At 36.6% G+C, this 25178-nt stretch overlaps 1 protein-coding gene across 1 annotated transcript in view; it reads right to left on the bottom strand.

The window, feature by feature from the left end:
* The window catches only part of itfg1 (integrin alpha FG-GAP repeat containing 1), a 167933-nt gene that overhangs the window by 40985 nt on the left and 101770 nt on the right, over nt 1–25178 (bottom strand). The window contains exons 13-14 of the mRNA XM_048184707.1: nt 15925–15968; nt 4362–4440 (exon numbers count right to left, since the gene is read on the bottom strand). Coding sequence (XP_048040664.1) covers nt 4362–4440; nt 15925–15968 — 123 coding nt within the window. The remainder of the gene's footprint in view (nt 1–4361; nt 4441–15924; nt 15969–25178) is intronic.

Genomic DNA, 25178 nt, shown 5'->3' with positions numbered 1-25178 from the left:
TTCTTCTCTTTTACTGACAAATGCTGATGTCAAGATGGCGCTTTAAGAAGCTAGAAGCTTCTAAGGAACCCCAAGCTTGTGCCAGGCCTTGGCCTAGACCTTCCATTCACCAAAGATCCTCTGAATCCAACTGGTTCTCTTTCGTCAAGACAATATCAGCAAAGATTCAACGGAAGCCTCCACAAATTGCATCAGGACAGTTTTAATTCAACTTGGAGAGACATGCAAGTATCAAACTTAGTCTCATTATCGGATACATTGAGTATCCTTACCCCTTTTAAAGAAGGGCCTGTTAAAACTAAACTGATGGTTTGCTCAAGGCTGTTGATCTGCTGAATGTCAAACAATGCTGTAACCTCTTGCTTCCTGTACTCTGCTTTAGCTCTCTCTCTCTTGGTAAACTGTATGCATGCATGTGTGTGAATGTTAGAGTAGTTAAGTGTTTAGTCTAGTTAATAAAGTCTTGTTCATGTCACACGTAAGGTTGTCCGTGTTTTGCGCTCATATACTGGAGTCCCTATTCATGTCGATCCTGACTACAGGCTTTTAGTAGAATAAGATTGTTATTTCCCATAACCTGGAAATGAGCATTTCTTAGAATTAATAAACAATTAACACTGTGTGTTCACTGGACAACAGGTTAATTGATTGTAATATTAATTTTATTACATTAAGTTAATTTGATTAACTGATTCAAATATTAATAATTAATTATAACTAGTTATGATTAATTATTCATATTTATTTTGAGCTAATTTGCTACAAGACAAACATACAGACAGACAAAACTCAATACAGAACACACAATAGATAGATAGAATGATAATGACAGATAGAGCGATAGACAGACAGACAGACAGACAGGTAGATAGACAGATAGATAGATAGACAGACAGATAGAATGATAGACAAACATACAGATAGAGCGACAGATAGAGCGATATACAGACAAACAGAGACAGAAAGATTGCACAGACAGAACAACACATAAAATTACAGAATGACAGACAGACTGACAAAACGGCAGACAAAACTAAATACAGAACGCACAATAGATAGATAGACAGACAGACAGAATGGACGGACAGACAGAGTGATAGACAGACAAACATCCAGACAGACAGAATGGCAGGCAGCCAATAATAAAGCTGCGAATTTTAAGTGCGAGTGCATACAGGCACGTCTGCTTCATAATACAATATTAAAGCTACCTTTAGTAAGCAAACGTACCGCCCTTGCCGTGTGGTGGCTTGGAATTCCAATGGGAATCGTATATGCGTGTTTAGACTTAGGTCGCATGTCCAGAGATCGGATATGTATCAGATTTAAAAACACATTTGGAAGTGGCTCAGATCAGATGCGAAAAAATCGGATCTCGTGTGGATTTTTGTGTTTACACGTGTGCAACTAATTCCGATCTGTGTTAGATGTGAGCAAAAGAACGGATTTTTTGTGCCATTGTAAACGCAGGCTATATGATTATATCTCTATATCATTAGATGACGATTTGACACTCCTGGCAAATTCCTGATAGACAAACAGCCCTGAAACACATTAGCCCCCGACCTCAACATCAAAACAAGCCTGGCACACAGCAGGTGAAGCCAGAGATTAATTCTGAATTTCATACTCAGACTATTAAGAAGCAAAAGCAACAAAACATCTCTGCTCATTTGTATTCTGCTTCAGCAAGTGTACAAAAAGACAAATCAAGAACATTATTACTGTGACATTTACATTATAGACCAGTATGTCGGAATATACAATTTAATCCTGAGACTTTTTCTCAATACACAACATTGAAAATAAACATTATAAATGCTCTATCTGCTTATAAAGGTGTCTTTTATCCCTCATGAATCTCTCCTCACAGTAAAGAGGAAAGAACAAAGATAAAGAGGGCAATGAGAGAGAGTTGAGATATTTAAGATAACAGAAATTCTTATGGTGTTCTGGCTAGTGAAGGATTACTCAATAAAAGAGGAAAGAAGGGCTTTAATTTCATTGGACAGAACTCAAAAGCAAGTTCAGAAACTCTGGTCCAGCCCTTAAAAGCAGAACATAATTTCATTTTTAAAAAAAATATATCAGTTTTGTCTACAAGCGTGGAGCACCAAAGTTCCCTAAAATCCATTATTTCCAGATATCTGGAAACAATTTTTGTCCTTTTAGCCATTTAGTCATTTATCTTTGAAATAGCTCTGTCACATCCAGCTTTCTGTTTTGCTGAGGATCTTCAGCACAGTCCACACACACACACACACACACACACACACACACACACACACACACACACACACACACACACACACACACACACAGACAGAGACAGACATACAGACAACGGGACCACACAGAAGATGCACACATGCACGTGGCCCAGTGGAAGCAAACACACATAACCTCAACATAAGAGAAACGTTCATTCTGTTTATGTAATTCCTCCACTGAGAGCTCAAGGTCAGTGATGTATTTCAAAACAGACTTCAGAAAAACAGTCATTGACACCAAAGTGATGCGAGTTCTATCTATGATGTGAGGAATTTAATCTTATCTGCTCTTAGAAAGGTGAAATGAGGTCATTCGTTGCCCCATCTCTGATCTTGAACTTGGTCAATCAGATACCCTTGAGGGCCAAAACATACGACACACAACATACAAGACACTCATATATAAAATACTAATCAATCAAGAAGCAAGACAACTCAACCGTCATACTGATGTGTGCTTTGTGGCAGAATCTCTAGTTTTGCTCTAGTCTAGTTTACTTTGATGTTTGGTTCAATGTTCTTGTATACAATAAAATTATAACAACAAAAATTGGTATATCATCGATGGAATGAAATCAAAGACATAATGTCTTAATGCTGTAATTGAACTACATGACAAAAACTTGGCTCTGAATATAACAATTTATTTAATGTAAATATATTTAAAAACATTTTTACTTCTTAAAATGTAGCTATTTAATAATGAATAATATAAAACACCATAAAAGTCATAAATAATATATGATAACTCCAATATTCTCTGTGTGTGTGTGTGCGCGTGTATATATATATATATACAGTCCAAAAGTTTGGAACCACTAAGATTTTTTATGTTTTTAAAAGAAGTTTCGTCTGCTCACCAAGGCTACATTTATTTAATTAAAAATACAGTAAAAAACAGTAATATTGTGAAATATTATTACAATTTAAAATAACTGTGTACTATTTAAATATATTTGACAAAGTAATTTATTCCTGTGATGCAAAGCTGAATTTTCAGCATCGTTACTCCAGTCTTCAGTGTCACATGATCCTTCAGAAATTTGCTGCTCAATAAACATTTATGATTATTTTCAATGTTGAAAACAGTTGTGTACTTTTTTTTTTTCAGGATTCCTTGATGAATAGAAAGTTCAAAAGAACAGCATTTATCTGAAATACAAAGCTTCTGTAGCATTATACACTACCGTTCAAAAGTTTGGGGTCAGTAAGAATTTTTATTTTTATTTTTTTGAAAAGAAATTAAAGAAATGAATACTTTTATTCAGCAAGGATGCATTAAATCAATCAAAAGTGGCAGTAAAGACATTTATAATGTTACAAAAGATTAGATTTCAGATAAACACTGTTCTTTTGAACTTTCTATTCATCAAATAATCCTGAAAAAAAAAATATTGTACACAAATATTTTGTACAATTGTACACATTAAATGTTTCTTGAGCAGCAGATCAGCATATTAGAATGATTTCTGAAGGATCATGTGACACTGAAGACTGGAGTAATGATGCTGAAAATTCAGCTTTGCATCACAGGAATAAATTACTTTGTGAAATATATTCAAATAGAAAACAGTTATTTTAAATTGTAATAATATTTCACAATATTACTGTTTTTTACTGTATTTTTAATTAAATAAATGTAGCCTTGGTGAGCAGACGAAACTTCTTTTAAAAACATTAAAAATCTTAGTGGTTCCAAACTTTTGGACTGTACTGTATATATATATATATATATATATATATATATGCGCATTATGCACACATACTTTCTTACAAACAAATGTAATATATTAAAAAGGGCAGTTTTCCAAAGCAAAAATATGCACCCTTCACACAATGTACCATGCCAGAACAGATTTTTGAAATCAACACCAGAATAAAGCGTTGCCAAAAAAAGCTTATTGGTTTATTCAAAATCATCCTAGTCTAGTTTAGTCTGATCCCTCAAAAGTTATTGAACTAGTCAAGATGGATGACTGCAGTGTGTTGAGGTTGACTTATCTTACCTCACTAAAGCAGATGTGCTGGGCAAAGAGATACGTGTGATGCCTTTCCCATCTAGAGTTAATCTTTTGTGAGCCGTGTACTCACCAGACGCGTTCTTTAGATAACCGTTCGAGTCCACTGATGTGTACATGACATACGGGCCAGGCTGATTCACACCGAAGGGCTGTGGGATGGATAGAAGTGATTAACAATAAATACAAAACACATACAAACAATTTGCAAATTGAATTATAACCATACAACTAAGAAGCAAATATCAACTATCTCTAAAGGTGCAGTAACATGAGAAAAAATTCTATAAAATTGTGCAGGCAAAACCAGTTCATTGTCTGCTGTCAATAGTGTAACAATGTATGAGGCATTAGGGGTGTAACAATACACTTGTGTCACGATTAAATATGATTCACAATACTGAACTTACGATACAATACTATTGTGAGACTTTAAGCCAAAATAATGATGAGAGTTATATTATTATTTTTCCTTCCAAGACATATGGTAAAAAGTTAACAAAAAAAAAAAAAAAAAAAAAAAATATATATATATATACTGTTGATTAAACTCCTAAATTTGGTATGGACTTGAGGGTTGGACTTGAATAAGCTTGGACTTTGTCCAGCATGCACAAGGCAATGGTGACACCAGAATAAAAATATTCATGATTCTGTACCTGAAAATGCAAAATTATGTTAGACATATATACTTGCACTCTGTCACCAACGACATATAATGCATGTCTTTTTCTACTCATAAAATCTGACATTTGGCATAATCATGACCCGCATATATTCCCCCACTGCATGATTATACATTATATTCAACATTAAATATAGCAGTTTAATGTAGTACTGTTACTGAAACTCTGTAAACTTTCATTTTTTCTAATGCAGTACACTTGCACTTTCAACACAGCCATTCGTTGTATCTCTTTTACACAGACAAGCCGGGTGCACAGACTCTCCCTGTGCTTACTATGTTCCTCCTCTCTTTCAATTAACGCACTTACATGATAAGAATAAATCATCTAAGACGCTTTGAATCATCATACTACCAAAACTAAAAATGTGATATGGCGAGTAAAATTATGCTTACACTTTGAGGAGTGCCGCTTTAAATACTGTTTGCGCTTTCACTTTGAGGAGTGCTGCTGCTTCAGCGTGTATGTGCTTCAGATGATCAATAACAGTTTTAATCGCAAAGCGTGTCAAAATGCCTATACCCAAACTTTATTAGTTCATCCAAAAATTAAAACCCTCTCTTTATTTACTCACCTCATGTCATTTTTGTGTGTCACACACACACATACATTTAAATGTCCGTGCTTACTACAGTATGTGCGTTGTAAATCTGTTCATCATATAAAGCTATTGGGCCCTATTTTAACGAGGCACATTAGAGCTATTCTGATGATATTGATGATAATTAGGATGACCCTGACTGCTTGTTTGCAAGTGTGGTTTTTTTTTCCGTTTTGAAAGGTCACCACAGGTTACACAGGCCCAGCTCAATCCTCCTACAAATACTGAGACACATGAGAGATGTCTATCAACAGCCAGCGGTAACACGTGGCCAGCACTGGCTCAGCGCCGGGGAGATGGGGCAGACCTGCTACATGCCAGCTTCTCAATTATGGATACTTTTCTCTGTGCAGACAATAACCCTGGGAACTGCAAATGAACAGCATGCCAGGAACAAGTGGGCATACATTTTTAAACAGATGTATTTGTGAGGCACGATTATGGGTGGGGAGGGGTGAAATGATTCCCTAGTTGTAAATTATGTTCCACTGTAGCTGATGAATCCAGCCAATGGACAACGTTGACAGGAAATGAGACAATCCTGGAGCAGAAGCTCTCCGTCACCCAGTGCCAAACTGACATAAATGAGGGAAAGAATGACCTGGCAGCATAAGAAACAGATGAAAAACATTCAGTCAAAGACAACAGTGAGGGCAAAGTACACAGCCAGAGAATCTGACGTCAGTGAGACCTGAAGTTCTTCTTTGTACCTGAAAACCTACTCTATCGCCAACATCCAAGTTCAAGTTTTTTTTATGCCATAGGAAAATTTGGCCTGCAAATTATGAAAATCATTTATTCTCACTGTGTACACTACTGTTCAAAAGTTTTTTTTTTTGGAAAGATGTCTCTTATGCTCACCAGGGCTTCATGTGTATTAAAATGTAATTTATTCTGGTGATGCAAAGCTGAATTTTCAGTAGCCATTACTCCAGTCTTCAGTGTCACATGATCCATCAGAAATCATTCTTATATGCTGACTGAAATGATGAACATTCCTTATTATTATAATGTTGAAAGCAGTTTTTCTGCTTAAAGGGATAGTTCACCCAAAAATTCTGTCCTCATTTACTCACCCTCAAGTTGCTCCAAACATGTATTAATTTCTTTCTTCTAAACACAAAAGAAGATATTTATACGAATATGGGTAACGGTAACCAAACAGTTGATGGGCCCCCATTGACTGCCATAATATGGGAAAAAAATACTATGGGAGTCAATGGGGCCCATCAACTGTTTGGTTACCCATATTCTTCTAAATATCTTCTTTTGTGTTCAGCAGAATAAAGAAGTTCATACAGATTTGGAACAACTTGAGTAAATTATGACGATTTTCATTTAATATTAATATTTTTATAGAAACTGTGATACATTTTTTTCCCAGGATTTTTGTTTTGATCAGGAGATTCTGTGCTCTTTTGGAAGATGCCTAACATTGCCCCTGAAGGGAGATGATCAAAATTCCCTTGCCTCTTCACTATATATATATATATATATATATATATATATATGTATATCCTTTTTGAATGATTGACATGAGTGATTATAATAAGAGTGATAATCAATAATCAATATGTAACCTCTTTTTATTAAATGATTTGAGTGATTTATTTCATATACAACCATAGAATGATTATGAGGCTGTTGAAATGTCCTTTTCAGAAGATCTGCTGATATCTGTGTCTTTGTCTGTTCATTTTGTAGACACTCTCACCATGTGTCCAGCCATAGATCCATGTTTCTCTAACACCATGGACAGCTAGGTCACAAAGGTCACCCTAGTAGCTGGATTACGCGACTCTCCTTTCACAGTGTTATCCTGTCTCTATGTACTTCTTTAAAGAACAAAGATAAATATTATACGTAATTCTCCACAGAACTAGAACATGTTATCTTACGTTTTGAGAAACTTTCCTGTTTATAGTTGGAGCCTGGACTGACTTCAACCTTGAAGAAGCTGTGAAGCTGTGTATCTGTGTATGTGTGCTAATATTCTGTGCAGGTCCTGAGAGGACCTATGAGCCCAAAGGGACATCCAGTCCCTAAATCCAGGGTCCCCTCATCAGCATCCTGATGCATGGAGATACGCTTCTTACTATCTGTCCATGTGTGGAAGATTTCTAATCTTGTCTATCTTCTCTTAGGCAATCAGAATCATTTTTACCATAGTAATGACGTAGTCAGTAGACTCTTTTAGAGTATAATTGGTGTGGAAATGTGAATGTACGCAGAGCGGCCTACGAACTCCTTGTGAGACCTGAAGCTGGCTTCTGCTGATGAAACTGCAAACTATTCTTCAGTAAAATTACTTCAATTGATTGCATCTCTGACTCCTGGTCTTTCATTCGACATATCTGGTCAAGGGTCCAGAAAACTGTTAATCCCCAACACCCCCTACCACATAACAGTGAAAACACGGAAAGCCGGAACATTCTGTCAATGGCTGGAAAGCGTTGTCTCATTAATTATGGAAAATTCCATCAATGGTGGGAAAAGAGTAAATAAAAGGATCTTCTGAAAAACTTAATGACACCAAACTTTTGAATTGTAGTGTATCTCACAATGTGACTGTATATCTTGCATTTGCAACATTTTCTCGTAATTGCAAATTTACTCTACTTTTGTATTTAAACCTAAAAAATTACTAAATCCCAAATCTGCCACTGTTTGCAGTTGAGCTTACAATGCACCTACTATTATCAAGATTTTATTCCTGGGGAACTGAAGAAGCAAGGCATAATCACACAGGAAGACAACATTAAACCCAGACATGAATTCCAAACAATGTCTGTAAATTCAGAAGCCATTTACAAAGCAAAATATCTCCATTAAACTCTTCAGACTGGCTGAAGCATAGTAAACAGCTGGAGAGCCTTGGGCTGTAACAACCATACAAGGACAGGTGGATAACCCATGATCTCACTGATGAAACAACCAGACAGCAAGAGACAAAAGTTGAGACTGAGCAAGCCAGAAAACACAGAGAAACAATGTAAACGAGGGAAGATAAAGCATCAGAGGAAACAAAGTGATGCCTAAGACAGCAAAGAGTCAAGAGGCAGCTAAAAGGAGATAAATGAATACGTCACAAGAACTAGATGGGGAATAAAAAACTTCTCAGTGAGTGACTGCAACTGTGGGCCGAATATTTCAAAAAGATTTTAAACAAAGAACCCCTAAGGCATTCTTTTTTTGAAAGCAACATACAAAAATATTTCATTGTATTTTCTCATCATTATTTCTATGCATCATTTTAAGTGGGATTAAATAACTGTCATACAATACTGTCGTGCATCTGTTTCACTAAAGAGTCATTAAAAGAATCAAACTCAAGACTCATCAGATTGGCTCATGGTTATCAACTATTGCAATATACTGGTTACAGTGAAGGATATTAGTTATGGACTGCTGTGTAGGGAACAGCCCATTCCAGGGCCCAGTTTTATGGCAGGGCCCCTCTGTTACTGCAACGGTGGAGAAAGGTTTGCTACATTTCGATTGGATCAAATGTCCAATACCATCAGATAAGGATGCTAGGACAACTGACAGACATCTCAATCACAGGAAGGACAAGATTTCTCATTGGTCCACAGGCAGTGTCTGCCCGGCACCCAACTTGAGACTAATCCCTAAGGTTAAAGCCAACTGCCATACAAATTCTTTAGGACTGTTTGGATGCAAGAGCAGGCTGTGGTTGCTCATGTTTTTTTTTCACCTTATTTCCCGGCTCACACTTTTCTCATCTTAATTTTACAAGTTGCGTGTTACAAAACACACATACAGCACTGACTGACTGAATGAAGGCCGGGTGTTCTCCGATCGACTCGGTATAAAGGCCTGTACACACCGGGACGAATATCGCGCGCAATTATCAGCAACGTTTAACACCTCATGACTAAACAAAGGGCGCCAATGTGAGTGTGCACACCGACGCGAAAAACACGAGGCGTAAAAGCGTCATTTTTTAAAAAAACGCCTCGGGTTCGTTTTTTTGGTTTGACGTGCCGCGTTAAAAACTGGCTGACCAATGAGAGTGGCGCTTTTGTTCACGTGCATGGAGCTGCTGAAGTTACAGTAAAACACGACTTGGTGGCGCTCAAGCACAAAACGGTCTTGCCGAGCACACATTGATACCAAGACGACGAAGAGAAAGTAAGTAGTCGAAGAAAGTTCCTAGGTTGTGTATCAGTATACCATGTAAATGAATGTGGCCAACTCCCTGATCAGTGCCCTGACTACTGAACTAGGAAGCCCATTGAGATGCACGCTATGGGTGCTCTGCAACTTCTTGGCCACACCAGAGGTCTGAGCATGCCACTGGTCTACATGTTTCAGAATGTTAAGGACCTTATGCATCTACTTCATGGCTTCATCTGCATGATTTTAGCACCCTTTTTGGTGCCTTTGGAGATCAGCATCCCACAGAGTTTTGTGTTCAAGGCTCTTGAAACGGATTATAGCTCCGTTCCCCACTGCAATGTCAACCAGTAGAAGATGTCACCAGTGGAAGATGTCTGACTGCTCACTCGACCACGTGGGACATAAATATCACTTTACCAAACCTCTTTTCAGAGACCTTGGCATTGTTGTATATTATCAGTATTTGATTTTCTAATTTACATTAGAGGTAATATAACTGATGCTAGTTAATAACAAATAATCTTTAATTTATTTGATGCATAATAAGGTTCTTCACCTTATTAGTTACAACAATTTATCTTTCTATAAGATAACGTAACTCAGTCATAGCCACACCCAATTCAATCACTTGAACTTTATCCATCTTATGCACTACATTCCTTTATCATTCATGGTATTCATTAAGTAGTTGTGGCCTAAAGGTTGGAAAGTCAGACTTGTAACCAAAAGGTTGCAGGTTCGAGTCTCATTACCGGCAGGAAATATAGGAGGGGGGAGTGAATGAACAGTGCTCTCTTCCACTCTCATTACCCACAACTGAGGTGCCCTTGAGCAAGGCACCTAACCCCCAATCACTCCCCGGGAGCCGCAGCAAAAACGGCTGCCCACTGCTCCGGGTGTGTGTTCACTGTGTGTGTTTAATATGAACTATTCACTTGATCTAAAGAATTGTGTTCTTGTTCATGCTTATTTCATATGCAGCCTTTGATTCATAACCTGGTGCGTTTTCTCTCTTTGTTTGGGTTCACATTACCAGCTCAATTATATGCTAACAATAAAATCTAAAACATGCATTTAGAAAATAGATGAACAGTGCTGACTGTAACCTAAAGTATTTGATTTACACTGGCTGTAACCAGGCAGGAGTGTTTAGTATGCAACACTGCAAAAATAGGACAAATGCAAAAATGCTATGACTCAATCTGAACTATACGCTTGTACAACTAACGTCCCTGTTTCAGCATCTGAATATTAATTCAGCGTGGGACTGTATAACATGTATGTCAGAGGTCCAGTCGGAGCGAGACAGGAGTGCGGCCCATCTTAAAGAGCGTTTATTTAATCATAGAGCCCTCTGCTATCCACTGGCCTCAGGGCAAACTGTCTGCACTCGGCACATCACCGAGTTAGAGAACACATGAGATGTCATCTGTGTGTCTGTGTGTGATTGTGCATGTCTAAAGTAGAGGATGAACGGCTGGGCAGAAAATGTATTATCTCTTTGTTACGAAGGATGACAATTAACGAATGTGTGTATGTGTGTCGCTCATGTATTAACAGAGTAACGAATTGCTTTGGGACCCTGCCAAGTGCTTCTCCAAAACACACACACCTCAGCGTAACATCTTTTCCGGTCTAATAAACTCTATAGCTGTGTCTGAAATTGCTCTGCATTTTATAAATTGCGTGTAATTTACTTCTCTATATGCTCACTCTTTTATACCCATAGTGCACTCTGATGTATAGCGTACAATTGATAAACACGCCAATGGTTATTTCTATTCACTCCTTACCCACTATCTGCATTGTGTGGCATTCAGTATATAATGGGAACAGTGATTGAGTGAAAAAGTAAGTGATTTCAGATGCAGCTAAAACAGATCTTATAAAATCTACTTGAGAAATGGAGGAAAGTGAAGAAGAGAGAAAAACACAATAGATGGCAGGAGAGGATGAATGCTGATAGGAGAGAGAAGGCCAGAAAGATGAATATGTAACTATGAAAAGAAATAAGGTATAGAAGTGCTCACAGACAAATGGAGAGATTGAAGAAGAGAGAGAGAGAGAAAACAAGAGTGAGAACATAAAAGCCTGTCTTCTCGTCAGAATGAGGGCAGCTTTGTAACACACTTGTCCCTGACCTCAACAGCTAGTCAACAAAGTCACCAGGAGCAAAAATAACATGACAGAACTTGCAGACAATCAAAATCAAGAGATACTAACATGCAATGGTCTACTTCTTAACATTGATTATTTGCCCAATATTTGGCATTTTTTAATTGTCACATCAGACGAAGTTTTCATGATTGGCAGATTAATGCCTGAAGAGATTAATTTATTTTGACAGTGTTGAACACTTGCTATATTGCAAATTATATCAACATGTCCATTTTGGCGAGTATCTTAGCAAACATAGTCGGTTATGTCTTAAGTGAACGTATAACAGCCAAGAAAGAACTCATGTGTAACAGTATATGTACTGGATTGTGCATTATGTCTTAACGGGAAAGAAGCCTAATATTGTATAATATTCTAATATGTCTGTGTTTTTAATTTTAATCAAACAACAAATGACAAAGAAATCACTCACTGCTCTTGACTGAATAGCTTTTGTAACTTCAATAATGATTAATCTTTACTTAATTTATACAGTGAAGATAATATGCAGTGTTATTTTATATTTTTATTTATAAAAAATATTTTTTTTATTTTTTATTTTATTCATTTTCTGTACCTGAAAACTAGGGGTGTATCAGTACACAAAATGGTTCAGTAAATACCTCGGTTTAAGTCACGGTTCGGTACGGATTCAGTACAGCAGGTGGGGAGAAAACTAAACATAAAATTGCTTCTTTTTTTTATTAAACAGTAGTTTACTGAACTAATTATGTCTCTGTCTTTAAATATATTAAAATAAATTATAACTAAGTTTCTTAAGGATATTTTTTTTTTTTTTTTAAATCTCTGCTAATGCTAAACTATCTTGGGAGCCCGAACATTCGGATACTATAATATTAAAGGTTAACAACTGAGCCCAAACTATTAGCCTAAATTCAATCGCTATTTTTAGATATAATAATCAACCCTCAAATAACAAATTGTATGCAAACCTGTGCGCTGCACATAAGGCATTTTTTGCATTAGCTTCAAAATCTAATTATAAAATTAAATTTTACTCCAATTCGTTGTTGAAATATAATCATTTATACACAGTGGCTGTCATTTTCACAACATATTTATTTAAACATACATGAAATAATCAAGACATCACTAACAGGTTAAGTAAAATAGGCTAATACAGTGCTTATTGACAGTGCTTTGCAAAGTGAAAGAGTTCATTTCTCTGGGAAACTAAGAAGCTGTGGACACTGAATGGCTTTTCTGAGGTAAATGCTACATGACATTTTGTTTACAAGCTGTTTTATTGTGATGTCTTTCTGCCGTTGAAACGCTGAGCGATTACACGGGATATGACCATTTCGGTAAGTTGTACTGTATCTTTCAACATACCTTCAGGCATTCATTCATGTTTATTCTGTAACTAGTAACGTTGTTAAAGAGGAAGAGATGATCGCGTTCACTCGTGCTCCATGCTGCCGCCTATACAGAGATCTGTCACGCCACATTAAAGAGTGCCAAAATGGCATTTTCTGTTTGAATTTCGTGGACAGAATTTGAAGGATGACATGTTGTTTCTTATCGAAAGTAACAAAATGGACAGTTTATTGTGATTATTGGTGGTTAATGGTGGTTAGGCTAGTTAATTTCCATAGTTACTCATTAGCTTCACACCTTAGTTCTGTTGATTATACTCTGTGTGTATTTAAGACAGCAGTTTCCTCAGTATATAGTTTGTGTCATCAATATTTTATATGGTTGTTATTTATGTATTTCTCCCCGTGTTCTCCTGAGTGTTTGTTCAGAGTTATTATCAAAGACTGTTTCGGTTCTGATCTTCGTCATTGTGTGATAATTACTGCAACCTGTTTGTGACAACAGTTGTGCTGCTTAATATTTTTGAGGAAACCATGATACATATTTTTTTTTAGGATCTGATTAATAGAAAGTTCAAAAGAATAGCATTTATTTGAAATCTTTTTAGAAATCTTTTGTAACAAACTTTTGACAAGTAATTTCTTAAAGAAAAACAACAAACCCCCCAAAACAAACAAACAAAACAAAAAAAAAACATACTGACCCCAAATTTTGAATGGTAAAGCATATACGGAACAGCCACTTTGCTCTACGATATTGGTCAACTACTAACTACCATATATGTCTAAGATTTTGCTAACTTTTATCACAATTTCTGTTTTGATTTGAAAGAAAAATAACAGAGCCAAGAGTTTTACAGTGTATTGTCATGCGTATGTTCTGTTTACCTCAGTTCTGTCATGTCTGCACCTGTCCTTGTTAGTCCCTGATTAGTTAATCTTCCTCCACCTGTTCCTGTTTAATTCCCTCATTTACCCTTGTATTTATACTGCCCGTTCTGTTCAGTCCTTGTCAGTCATTGTTGGCGTAACGCGTCATGTTCTTCTGTTAGATTAAAGACTGTGTGCATACTACTATTATCTTCGTCATGTAAGCCACCAGTGCGTTACAGTTATAGGTTGGTGAAAGCATATTTAACTCAAATTTTAACTAAGAAGTGTTAATTTCATTGATTTGTCATAATTTTCGTCAACAACATTTTTTCACGGACGGAAATGAGACGATGACTAAAAAATGCGTTTTGAATGACTAAAACTATGACTAAAATCTACTCTAATTTTCGTCAACAAATAAAAACGAGATGAAAATGAAAAAGAGGGACGATCTGGGAAGATATCCAGTCAGAACTGCTGTCCTGTGTGGAAGATGCGCACATTTGAAGTGTAACGTGCTGATCTAACCGTGGGAAAAAAGCGGCGCTGTTGCGTGCTCTACAGGCTCGCGCAGCAGCACTTCAGACTGCTTCGCAATTAATGAATAGCGCATATTTATGCCATGCGATCGCTTATAAGCTAATGTTGATGAATTATGACAATGTTTACTACACAATGTTTATATGGTAGAATGTTTTAGACGGTTGTAAGAATGCATATTTTATCTCCCTCATGAGCAGCCTGCTACAGTGCAGACTGCAGACATTTCAGAATAAGAGTCACAGTGTATTTCGGTATGGTTTATAATTATTATTTTTTTCCTGGTCATTATTGTTATTTTGTTTAAACAATGAACTGTATTTAATTTAATTTCTATTTAATTCATAGTAAACTACTGTATCTTCTGTCACAGGAAGGAAAGACTAAGAACATTATTTGACACATTATTCAATATATTTTACAAGTATAAGGGTTATTATAGTTAACTAAACCTAAAACCAAAGAAATCTTCATTACTTTAAATAAACATTAACTGAAATAAAAAATAAATATATAAAAATGTAAACTTATTTTATTTCATAGTTTCTAAGCTTTAGCTTAACCTGAGGTATTAAAATAAACAGAAATAAAAACTTATAGACATTTAAAAGCAAAAACTAAAAGACATAAACACAAAAAATTACTAAAAATTAACTAAAATTACAATGAAAGCAGAAAAACTAAAAATCAAATCTAATATAATTTTTTTTAAACGAAAATTATAAGTGTGTCAATCCCTGAAAAGTACTGAATTTTGCTCTTTCGTGTGTTTTTGCACTTTCATGGTCAAAAACCATCTGCTTTGGCAAGCAAAGTACAGTTGGGTGAACATAAACAGTTTGGGGAATATCAGATGTATATCAGTGTATTGGATCTGTGTATTGTTAGAGAAATGCTTAATGCATTACAATTTAACTAAATTAGATTTTAGTTGACTAAATCTACTGAAGATTTAGTCGACTAAAATCTTATGATATTTAGTCGACTAAAACTAAAACAATTTCCGATGACTAAAATATGACTAAAACTAAATGCCATTTTAGTCAAAAGACTATGACTAAAACTAAATCAAAATTTGCTGTCAAAATTAACATTGTAACTAAGACAAATAATGAAGACTTATTTAACAGGCAAAATACATGCAAGAGGCAAGGAATGTGGAGAATATTGTGATTGAATTTGCTTGATCTCTTCTGAAATCTGTAGGAACAGATTGCATGTGGGCCTGGTGATACTAAACACATGCCATTGCCACTCGAGTTGAGAGTCTTGCATGAGAGGGAAAAAAAGATCAGAACTCACCTTAACATTCTCTGGACAATCATTGGAGCACAGACCACTGAGCACTGCAGAGAGAAAAAGATAAAGACAGAAAGAAAATCATAACTTTGTCCCACATATCTGCCCTCAGATAAGACAAGTTGATAGCAGTGTCCATATCAAATCCACTTCACAACACTCTGCTAAACACGGGCAGCAGTACATTCACCTCCGCTCATATCACACAATTTAACAGCAACTCTGGTCCCGTAATCATCTTCAGCCAGGAATTATGCCTAGAGAAAATGAATTGGGCAAAATGTGCACTAAATTCCCACTAATGGTGTGAAATAAGAGCCAGACTTTCTGCTTCTCTTGAGGCCAAAATTGACTGTGCGTTAGAGAACAGCGCATATGAAAGGGAAAGTAAAAAATCATTAATTGCTCATTAGTGGCACACAAAGAACCATCTGTGTTCTTGTGCATCTGTCTTTATCTAAAAGCAGCATTAGATTTTTAAACTGGCAGTGACAGGCAGCACTATTTAAAGACAGCAAATTAGAAAGTTCATGATGGAAGAACACCAACCTAAATTATATATATATAAAAAAGTGGCTTTGGAAGTCTGTGATGGAAAAACAAATGATGAAAATGTTTCAATCACAACTCGTACTTTGGAATTTCCAGATTTTCATATATGGCCTGACAGGCAAATGTTCTGCTTGAGTTATTAGGATTGTGAAATCAAATACGTGGCTTTGGTTTTCAAAATGAATGTACTGAGGGGTGAAAGAGGGGTGTGACATGAAGCCTGAAATAATTTTTCACTCATGCCTGGTCTAACAATTTTTTTTGTGCTTGAAAGAAAAGATCACATAGATAAAGTGCATCTTTTCTAGTCCTCCATGAATGAGTGAACTTGCTACAGGACAGTATGACTGATACCCCTCCGTAATGTGTGACTGATAACATTTTACCACAGCACAGCTGCTAATAGGTAAGGAATTTGGGCAACAGGATTTTGGAGGTCTATTTCAGAAACTTTACTGTGAACTTTACTGTGATCAATTTAATGCATTCAAAACAAATTAAGATTTTTTTTTAATGAAATCCGAGAGGTATATTACTACGGAAGAGGATTAGGGCCAAGCAATAATAAAAAAATAAAACCATCTCGAGATTAAAGTTGTTAAATTTCGGGAAAAAACTTGTTAAATTTCGAGAAAAAAGTCAAAATAAAATGTTGAGAATAAACTCATTAAATTATGAGAATAAAGTAATTAAATTACGAGAAAAAAGTTGTTAAATTATGAGAACAAATTCGTAATTTAACGAATTTGTTCTCGTAATTGAACGACTTTTTTCTCGTAATTTAATGACTTTATTCTCAACATTTTATCTCGACTTTTTTCTCGAAATTTAACGAGTTTTTTCTCATAATTTAATGAGTTTATTCTCAACATTTTATCTCGACTTTTTTCTTTAAATTTAACGAGTTTTTTCTCGAAATTTAACAACTTTAATCTCGAGATGGTTTTATTTTTTTATTGCTTGGCCCTAATCCTCTTCCGTATGTTACTCGTCCATAGACAGCAATTTAACAACCACCTTTTTGGTCCAGAAAGGTACTAAAGAAATCATTAAAACAGTGGACGTGACTGCAGTGGTTCAACCTTAATGTTATGAAGCAACAAGAATACTTTTTAAGCGCAAAAACAAAACAAAAATAACGACTTTATTCAACAATCTTTTCTCTTCCCTGTCATTATCCTTACACAGGTGACGCAGTAAGCACAGTGAAAGCTTCCATATTTACGTTTGAATGCTGGCTCAGTATTGGCCAAAGCCGCACATGTGAGTAGTGCGACGCATGCGTATGACGCTGACGCAGGAGACGGACAATTGTAGTGAACAACAGATGTGATGGCACCAGAGCTTCACAACAGACATTCTTTTGTCCCACTTTTATTATTCAAAAGAATGTGATAGGACCCTCAACAACAAGTAAACGACTATTGTAATCAGGACTACCAAAGGTGGAAGACAGGAAAGATGACATCAACGGCCCATTGATGATAGGCTAATCTCATCACGAGTTGCCTTTGTTCACCTCAGGCTTCCATGCCTGAGTTCAAGGTGTGAATGACCACGGACTCCTAGGGCTGCCAAACTGGTTCTGGCTAGAGCACAGCAAGAACAAAGAAATGCTCAGAAAGGAAGACATTTTTTAAACATATTGGCTTGAAATCACCAAAAATGGACAGGAATAATGTAAGGAACATGTCCTATGTGTCCTTGTACTCATCCAGGAAACTGTGCACACACAGTAGAAACCACACCTGGAATAAAAGCCAATGCAACTACACCCACTGAGACAGAAGTGTGATACCTCAACCAATTCACATCAACTTTGGACTCTACGAGTTCAGAACAATGCCACAAGGACTTTGAGAAAGGTTTGAAAAAGAAATACAGCATTTCCAAGGTCCTAAAGACATAGTCTTATTTAACTGTGTATTTTGGAACAATACAACAAGTTTCACAGGATGAAAGGTGGGTGTGTTAAGGGACGGACACCTGGAATGCTGTGACCCAATCACATCTCCACATCAGGAAAGGTGGGATTAGTAATCCCCTCCCCAATGAGAAGGAATAAAAGTTTTCCCGAGTGAACAGACCCTTGTTCTGAGTTTCTGACCTGACGAGGGAAGAACAACAGCACGACCAAGGTTAGACTCTTGCGAGTAAACCTTTCACCGCACGAATCAAGCAGCCAAAGTGCTTCTGCAGAGGACTTTGACTCCTGACCTGCATAACCCAAGTACCTCCAACCTACAGAAGATCCTACGGACCGACCACCATCTGACCTACAGTTCTCTGGATCACACAAAGACCTCCAGCACTCAGTGCAGCTCTGCAGCTGTTGGAAAGCAATCCAGTCTCCCACTGCACACGGAAGGATACCAGTGGACAACGTTTCCCATTCCCGGACTGATCACCCGACCAAGTGAAACGTAAATATAAGCTAACCAAACCTTTTCCAAAAGCCTTGGCATTTGGTTGTTGCTAAATGAGATTGCTATTTGTGTAGAGACTGTTTTTCTAGGGTCAGCGTACACAGATAGATACATTAGACACGTTATCTGTATTCAGAGTAAATGCTTATTTACTTATTTTTAATACCAGCATCCAGAAAAGACCACAATTGACTCCCTCATAGACTGCTAATTACCCATTCATTGCTTCGTCCAATCCGTTGCTCATCTACTTGGCATTCAGTTTTGTTAACATCCATTTGTGTTGTAGTTTGTAGTTTCTGTTTGATTATTGATTCAATTTTCTTAGTAGTTTAGTCATTTTTCCTAAGTAGTTTAGTCATTTTCCTTTGTAGTATTTAGTGAGTGTGATATTTTACTCTTGTATATCTTTTTGTTAATAAACTAATTTTTTTGCAAACTGTGTCATTCTTGTGTTGATAATCAGAGGCTCTACAAGCTCGCCCGAATCTCACTAAATCTTTCAGATTGGTCAGACTTCCTCCAATTTATAAAATATTAATTCAGTTAACAATCTTTCATGATTGTTCTTTATTGTCAAGGTGAGAATCCTGACTGGTGCCCCGAAATATTGGAAGGAATCATCTGACTCAATATTAATATTAATACAAAATATTAATATTAATATTTAAGACCAAAATCACTATATTTGTGGTGCCCTCATGTGAGGCTAATCCAAAAATCACTACACAATAATGAGTCAGCGTTCTGGCGTAGAACCTGGAAGAGCTGGACGTAAACAACGTATGAAAAGGACACAAGAGAAGATATTGTTGGATAAAATGGTTATTTTTGTTTGTTTTTGCACACAAAAAGTATTCTCGTGGCTTCATAAAATTACGGTTGAACCACTACAGTCACGTCGACTGTTTTAACAATGTCTTTACTATTTTTCTGGACCATGAAAATGTTTATATTGCTGAGATAATAAAATATATAATAAAAAGATTACATTGCTGTCTATGGACGAATCATATACCTCAGATGTAATCAAAAATATCTTTATTTGTGTTCCGAAGATGAATGAAAGTCTTACGGGTGTGGAATGACATGAGGGTGAGTAATTAATGATGGAATTTTCTAACTAACCCTTTAACAACTCGTGTGTCTATCAATGACAAGAGCGATACATATTTGTGTTGAAATCTACGGCAGTGCCAAGTTTGTCCTCCAAGGCATCTTGAGCATCAAAACACAAGCGACACATGCTGTGGATAAGGACATGCACAAGGGGGTGGCCTGGTGGCAAGAGCCACTGCCCCTCAGCCCTCATCAGCTGATATGCCTTTCTCCACAACAAACCAACCCCCATTGCCAAACGTGATTCAGCCAAGCCATCTTCATCATTGATCTGCTCTATTTTCTTTGGTTTGGACCACTGGCCCTCAGAATGTCTGTGCACAGCCCTGCTGTGGAGGAGGCCATGGATGTGCTGCAAAAGCTGTGGGCATTTATTTGCTTTTCTGAAAGAGGCAACACTCCTCGAAACTGAATGTTTTTTGACATGAAAATGAGCGAAAAAATGAGGGTGGAAAATTATGTTTATTTACGAATATATATATTTTTTTGTGAAAAAAAAAGAAAAACTTCGTTAACTTCATAACCTCTAAATAAAAAACCAGCCCAGGCTCATTAGAAAATCGTACATGTGTCAACATTTTTGCAAAACGCAAAATATGTTACGTCGTGCACGTTTTACAACAGTTTCAAAGTGCAGTGAGTGGTGCTAAAAGCATGTTTTTTTTTGTTTTTTTTTCCCCCAAACAGATGAACGTGAATGTGTCAAAATTTTATTACGGTGGAGTTTTTACATCACCGCACTTCTGAATTGAAATGTCTGGTGAGTGGAGCTAAAAGCTTAATGCTCCATCACGTTTAATAACATACACCCACAATAAACCCTAAACCTACCTGTGTTAACAAAAGCAAATGTGACATGAAAATGAAATCGTAACCACGGCATTTTAGCTTGTTTTTTAACTCTTTTACCGTGACTCATCTTTCACGGGATTCGTACCCGAGCTCTTTCACAATTCTGTACCAGCTGAGCAACCGAGCAAGCTTATTAGGTTAGTAAAACTGAACATATGGAGCTGGGTAAGTGATGCAAACTCCAAAATATATTTGTTTACAAATCATGCACTATGGTAAAAAGTGTTTTGAGGTCACAACATAATTGTGCAAGGAGACGTGAAAACAAGTGTTTATTAATCCATAATCTGACCCTGTAATCATAATTATGTGTGAAAATGATTAAAAGTGCTAGCTGTTTTACTGCCTCTAGTGTTCATTTCTGTTAGAAACTGCAGTGATATGTACATATTGGTATGTATTTTGCGTTTTGCAAAATGCTAACAAAGGTACATTTGAGCCTGTGTTGTAAAAACATTCCAATGAGCCTGTGTTGTAAAAATCTAACTGACCCCAAACCTTTAAACAGTACTGTACCTTCAGGGGGTTCTGCAGAAACTAAGCAGCTGCCATCGAGACGAACAGGAATGCTATCGGATACCTTTCTTCAGGTATTATGGACCTCCTTGTGGCAGACATCCTGGTGGCCTAAAGCTGTCAGATACGTTTTAAATCTTTCAGGCTAGTGTTTGCAAATGCATAGCTAATAGTGAATACCAGTTTGAACATACAAACTGACATGGCTGCACACGCATGCTAACGGAAAAAGGAAACATGCACACATAGTGGAAATGTCTCTATCAATGACAAGTTACCAGCAGGGCTTGTGCAGTGAGCTGAAGCATGATACGCATGGTCATGACACGCTCCCATTGTGTACGTGTGTGTGTGTGTGTGTGTGTGAGGCTGTGCAGTGCCCACCTAAGAGTACAGCATAAAGCCATTAAAAAACAGAAGGTTTAGCATTGAATACATCTAAACGTTTATGATGTGCTTAATCCCAATGAAATGCCATTTTGTGAACTCATTGCATGAATAATGCTCTTGTTTACTGCCAGGGCTTAGTCTGAGCCTTCATATAAAGATAAGACTTGACATTCGTCTCTATTCCTCCCGCTGGCTCCATTTGGAGATCCTGGAAACCTCTCTAATACAAAGAAACAAAAATTATCACACAGCGACAGCACTGTCATCAGACATCTATGATAAACTGAGCGGAAAAACGGTTAAGTGGACATTCAGGAAAACAAAAAACAAAAAAACAATTCAATAAAAAACTTGTGATGGTTCATTCATCATGATGACATCTTGATAAATTTATAAGGTTACGCGAATAATTTCCCAGACTGAACGTCCTATCCCAGGGCGTCTGATTTGATTCTGTTTGAACAGCTTCAACTGTATTTTTGCTTGTGATGACAAAAAGAACGGATCCAAATTGTCTTGCAGTTTGTTGTTCCCAGGACATCAGGGGATTCCGCAGAGTGAATCTGCCGGGAGTTTGCAGCAACAATGGAATAGCTGTGATGTGATGGCTGTGAAATTGGACATGAGGCCTGCTGTTCTGTTCCGCGCTGGTAAACCAGATGCCACCGACACTCTAAGTGACTGTGTCTCATGTCATTCATAACAGCTGCCCCACACAGATGCTCACACATCATTACACCATCAGAGGTGATGGTGCACTACTTCAAAAAGCTGGAACAATATCCGTCACTCTTAATCTAGTCCATGAAAGTGGTGACCAGGTGGTTTCAAAGTTGTGAGATGATAGCCTGGAGTCGTGAGATTACGTTCATTACTGTACCCTAAACCAGCAGCAACGAAGACGGCTTTATGATTGGCTCTCAGTCTCTGCTGAGGTCAGGAAGTGATTACAGTAACAAGCAGCACTCTCAGTCCCTCATCACCTAATCATTCTGCCTCAACGAAAAAAAAACCCCATCTCTGCACATTTAAAGCTGCACTACTATCCTAGCATAATATGCAGAGACAACTATACAAGTAAACCATCATATCACCAAAAAGTGTGAATAATGTGGCTCTGTTTGGGCTGTTTAAGCAGCCAGATACAGCAACATTGGCTAACCTATGGCAGGAGTTAGTGAGTTAAATAATGGCATGAGAACAGGGCACAAGACTGCAACTAAATTGTCTCATTTTGCGACCTTTTTATCTGCCAGTGCAACTAAATTTTGTTAGAGGTCGCACTGATGCGACCACCACATTGCACAACTGATAAAAGCTGCCATTTCTGTTTCATATGAGAACCATCAAACGGCAAATGAAATGAAACAGCACAACTCTTTTGAGCTGTGCAGCGTGGACCATTGATCAGCACTGAGCAACAGTGTTTGGGAAAGTTACTTTTAAAAGTAATCCATTACAATAGACCCTTTTCACATTTCCGGGTTTCTCAGAAGCGGAAGTCGTCATAGTTGGGTAGAATTCTATGGCGGTGAATGAGAGAATACATTAAATATATTTTTGTGTTTCCATTTGCTCAAATAGCCAAAGAAAAACTCCACAACAGTGTTTTCACAACTTTCAAAAAGAGGAAAAAAATAGAGAGCGATTGATAACGGCAGTCAGAAGAGAGAAAAATGCAATTTTTACCATCACTCCCATAGCTGCTGTGTTAGAAACACCCTCACAGCGACGTTAACTAGTTTTTTGTAATTTGATGCAAAGGTAATGTAACACTAAATATAGTGTTTTAAATGTAACCCCCCCCCCCAAAAAAAGTAATTTATTGCGTTACTTAGTTACTTTTTATGGAAAGTAATGCATTACATTACTTTTGGGTTACTTTTTCTTACCTGGACTTGCTTGATTTTTTTAATATCAACAAAAAAAAGTTCTATTTTTGGCAAATGTAAAGGCCCTTTCACACCAAAAGTGAAATGAATAAGCCTCAGGTTGAAAGAAATGCAAATTCACAGCTGTATAGTAGAGGGCGCAGTCAAAAAAACAAAACAAAAAAACATTGGTTAATTAAGTGAGATTAAGTACATAAAGTATGTTTGTGTAATTTAATATATTTAATTATTGCACGTTTGCATAATATTCTGAGATTGCATTTCACTGTTTTTATTCATTTTGAGAAATACTGAGTTTGTTTGTTTTTTTTCAAGTGAGATGAGTAAATGCATGCTCACATTTATTCTAAAACAATGTCTGTGCACTTATGATATCTCATAACATAGGGAAAGGAGAGCTGTCAGTCAATAAATAGGAAAACAAATTAACTTGCATTACTTGTTTGAAAAAGTAACTCAGATATTTTGTTGTAAATTTAAAAGTAATGTGTTATTTTACTAGTTACTTGGAAAAAGTAATCTGATTACGTAACTCAAGTTACTTGTAATGCATTACCCCCAAACACTGCTGAGTAATAACAGACAATGCAGTGCGAGCTCAGCATGTGAGTACTGCTTACTACACAGTTCACACCGCTGGCAGATCCAGAGAGAAAGCATTTGAATTTGCCTCAAAATTAATAACATCGCAATTTAGTGGGAAGCATTCAAACTAGATATATCAGATCAAATAATATGAGATAAAATAGTGCTGATGTGGAAACCAGGAGAAACACTGTGCCATGAACAAGTTAAGGCTCCCAAATCCACAAATCACCATGGACTTAGTAACACAGTAAGCGTTACTTACTATGGTTACTAAACTATGGTATAGTGCCAGAAATACTTAAATGCTTTTACATTATTAATTTCAGGGTTCATGCAAACTTTTGAGAGTGAAATTCTAACACTTTTCAAGGACTTTTTAAAGTGCTTCACACTTTTTCCAGCACTTAAAAGTGCTAAAAATTATCCAATGTTATTTTTAAAGTGATGATTTGTAAAACTAAAAGTTTAAAGTTGAAGGAAAACTAACACTTCAAGGCAAACAAAACTTACCCCCCCCCCAAAAAAAAAAACCAAACAAACAAAAAAACAAAACAAAAAACAAAACAAAACAAAACAAAAAAACACGAAATTACCACTAAATGGTGGCAGAGAAGCACTTATTAACTCCCTATTATATGGAAAAGTTGGAAAAGTCTCATGAAAAACAAAAACTTCTTCAAATTGTGACTGAATTAAACAGAAAGCAAGTAAAGAGCACTCTTTTTATAATCACTGCCTGGTACATTTAATAAGATTAGAATATTTACATTTTTCCCTATAAAATTTTTTCCCTGTTAACAACTTTTTTTGCATCTCAATTCAAGTTCAGTTCTTTACTGTTAAATTTCCAATGAATAAACATTTAACATTATTAGTAACTGCACTTATTAATGCAAAACAATAGTAATATGATTAAATTTTA

This window comes from Megalobrama amblycephala, linkage group LG3, assembly GCF_018812025.1.
Source record: "Megalobrama amblycephala isolate DHTTF-2021 linkage group LG3, ASM1881202v1, whole genome shotgun sequence".
Classification (NCBI taxonomy): Eukaryota; Metazoa; Chordata; class Actinopteri; order Cypriniformes; family Xenocyprididae; genus Megalobrama; species Megalobrama amblycephala.
Note: the sequence above shows the minus strand (reverse complement) of the source record. Positions and strands in the feature narration are given on the sequence as shown.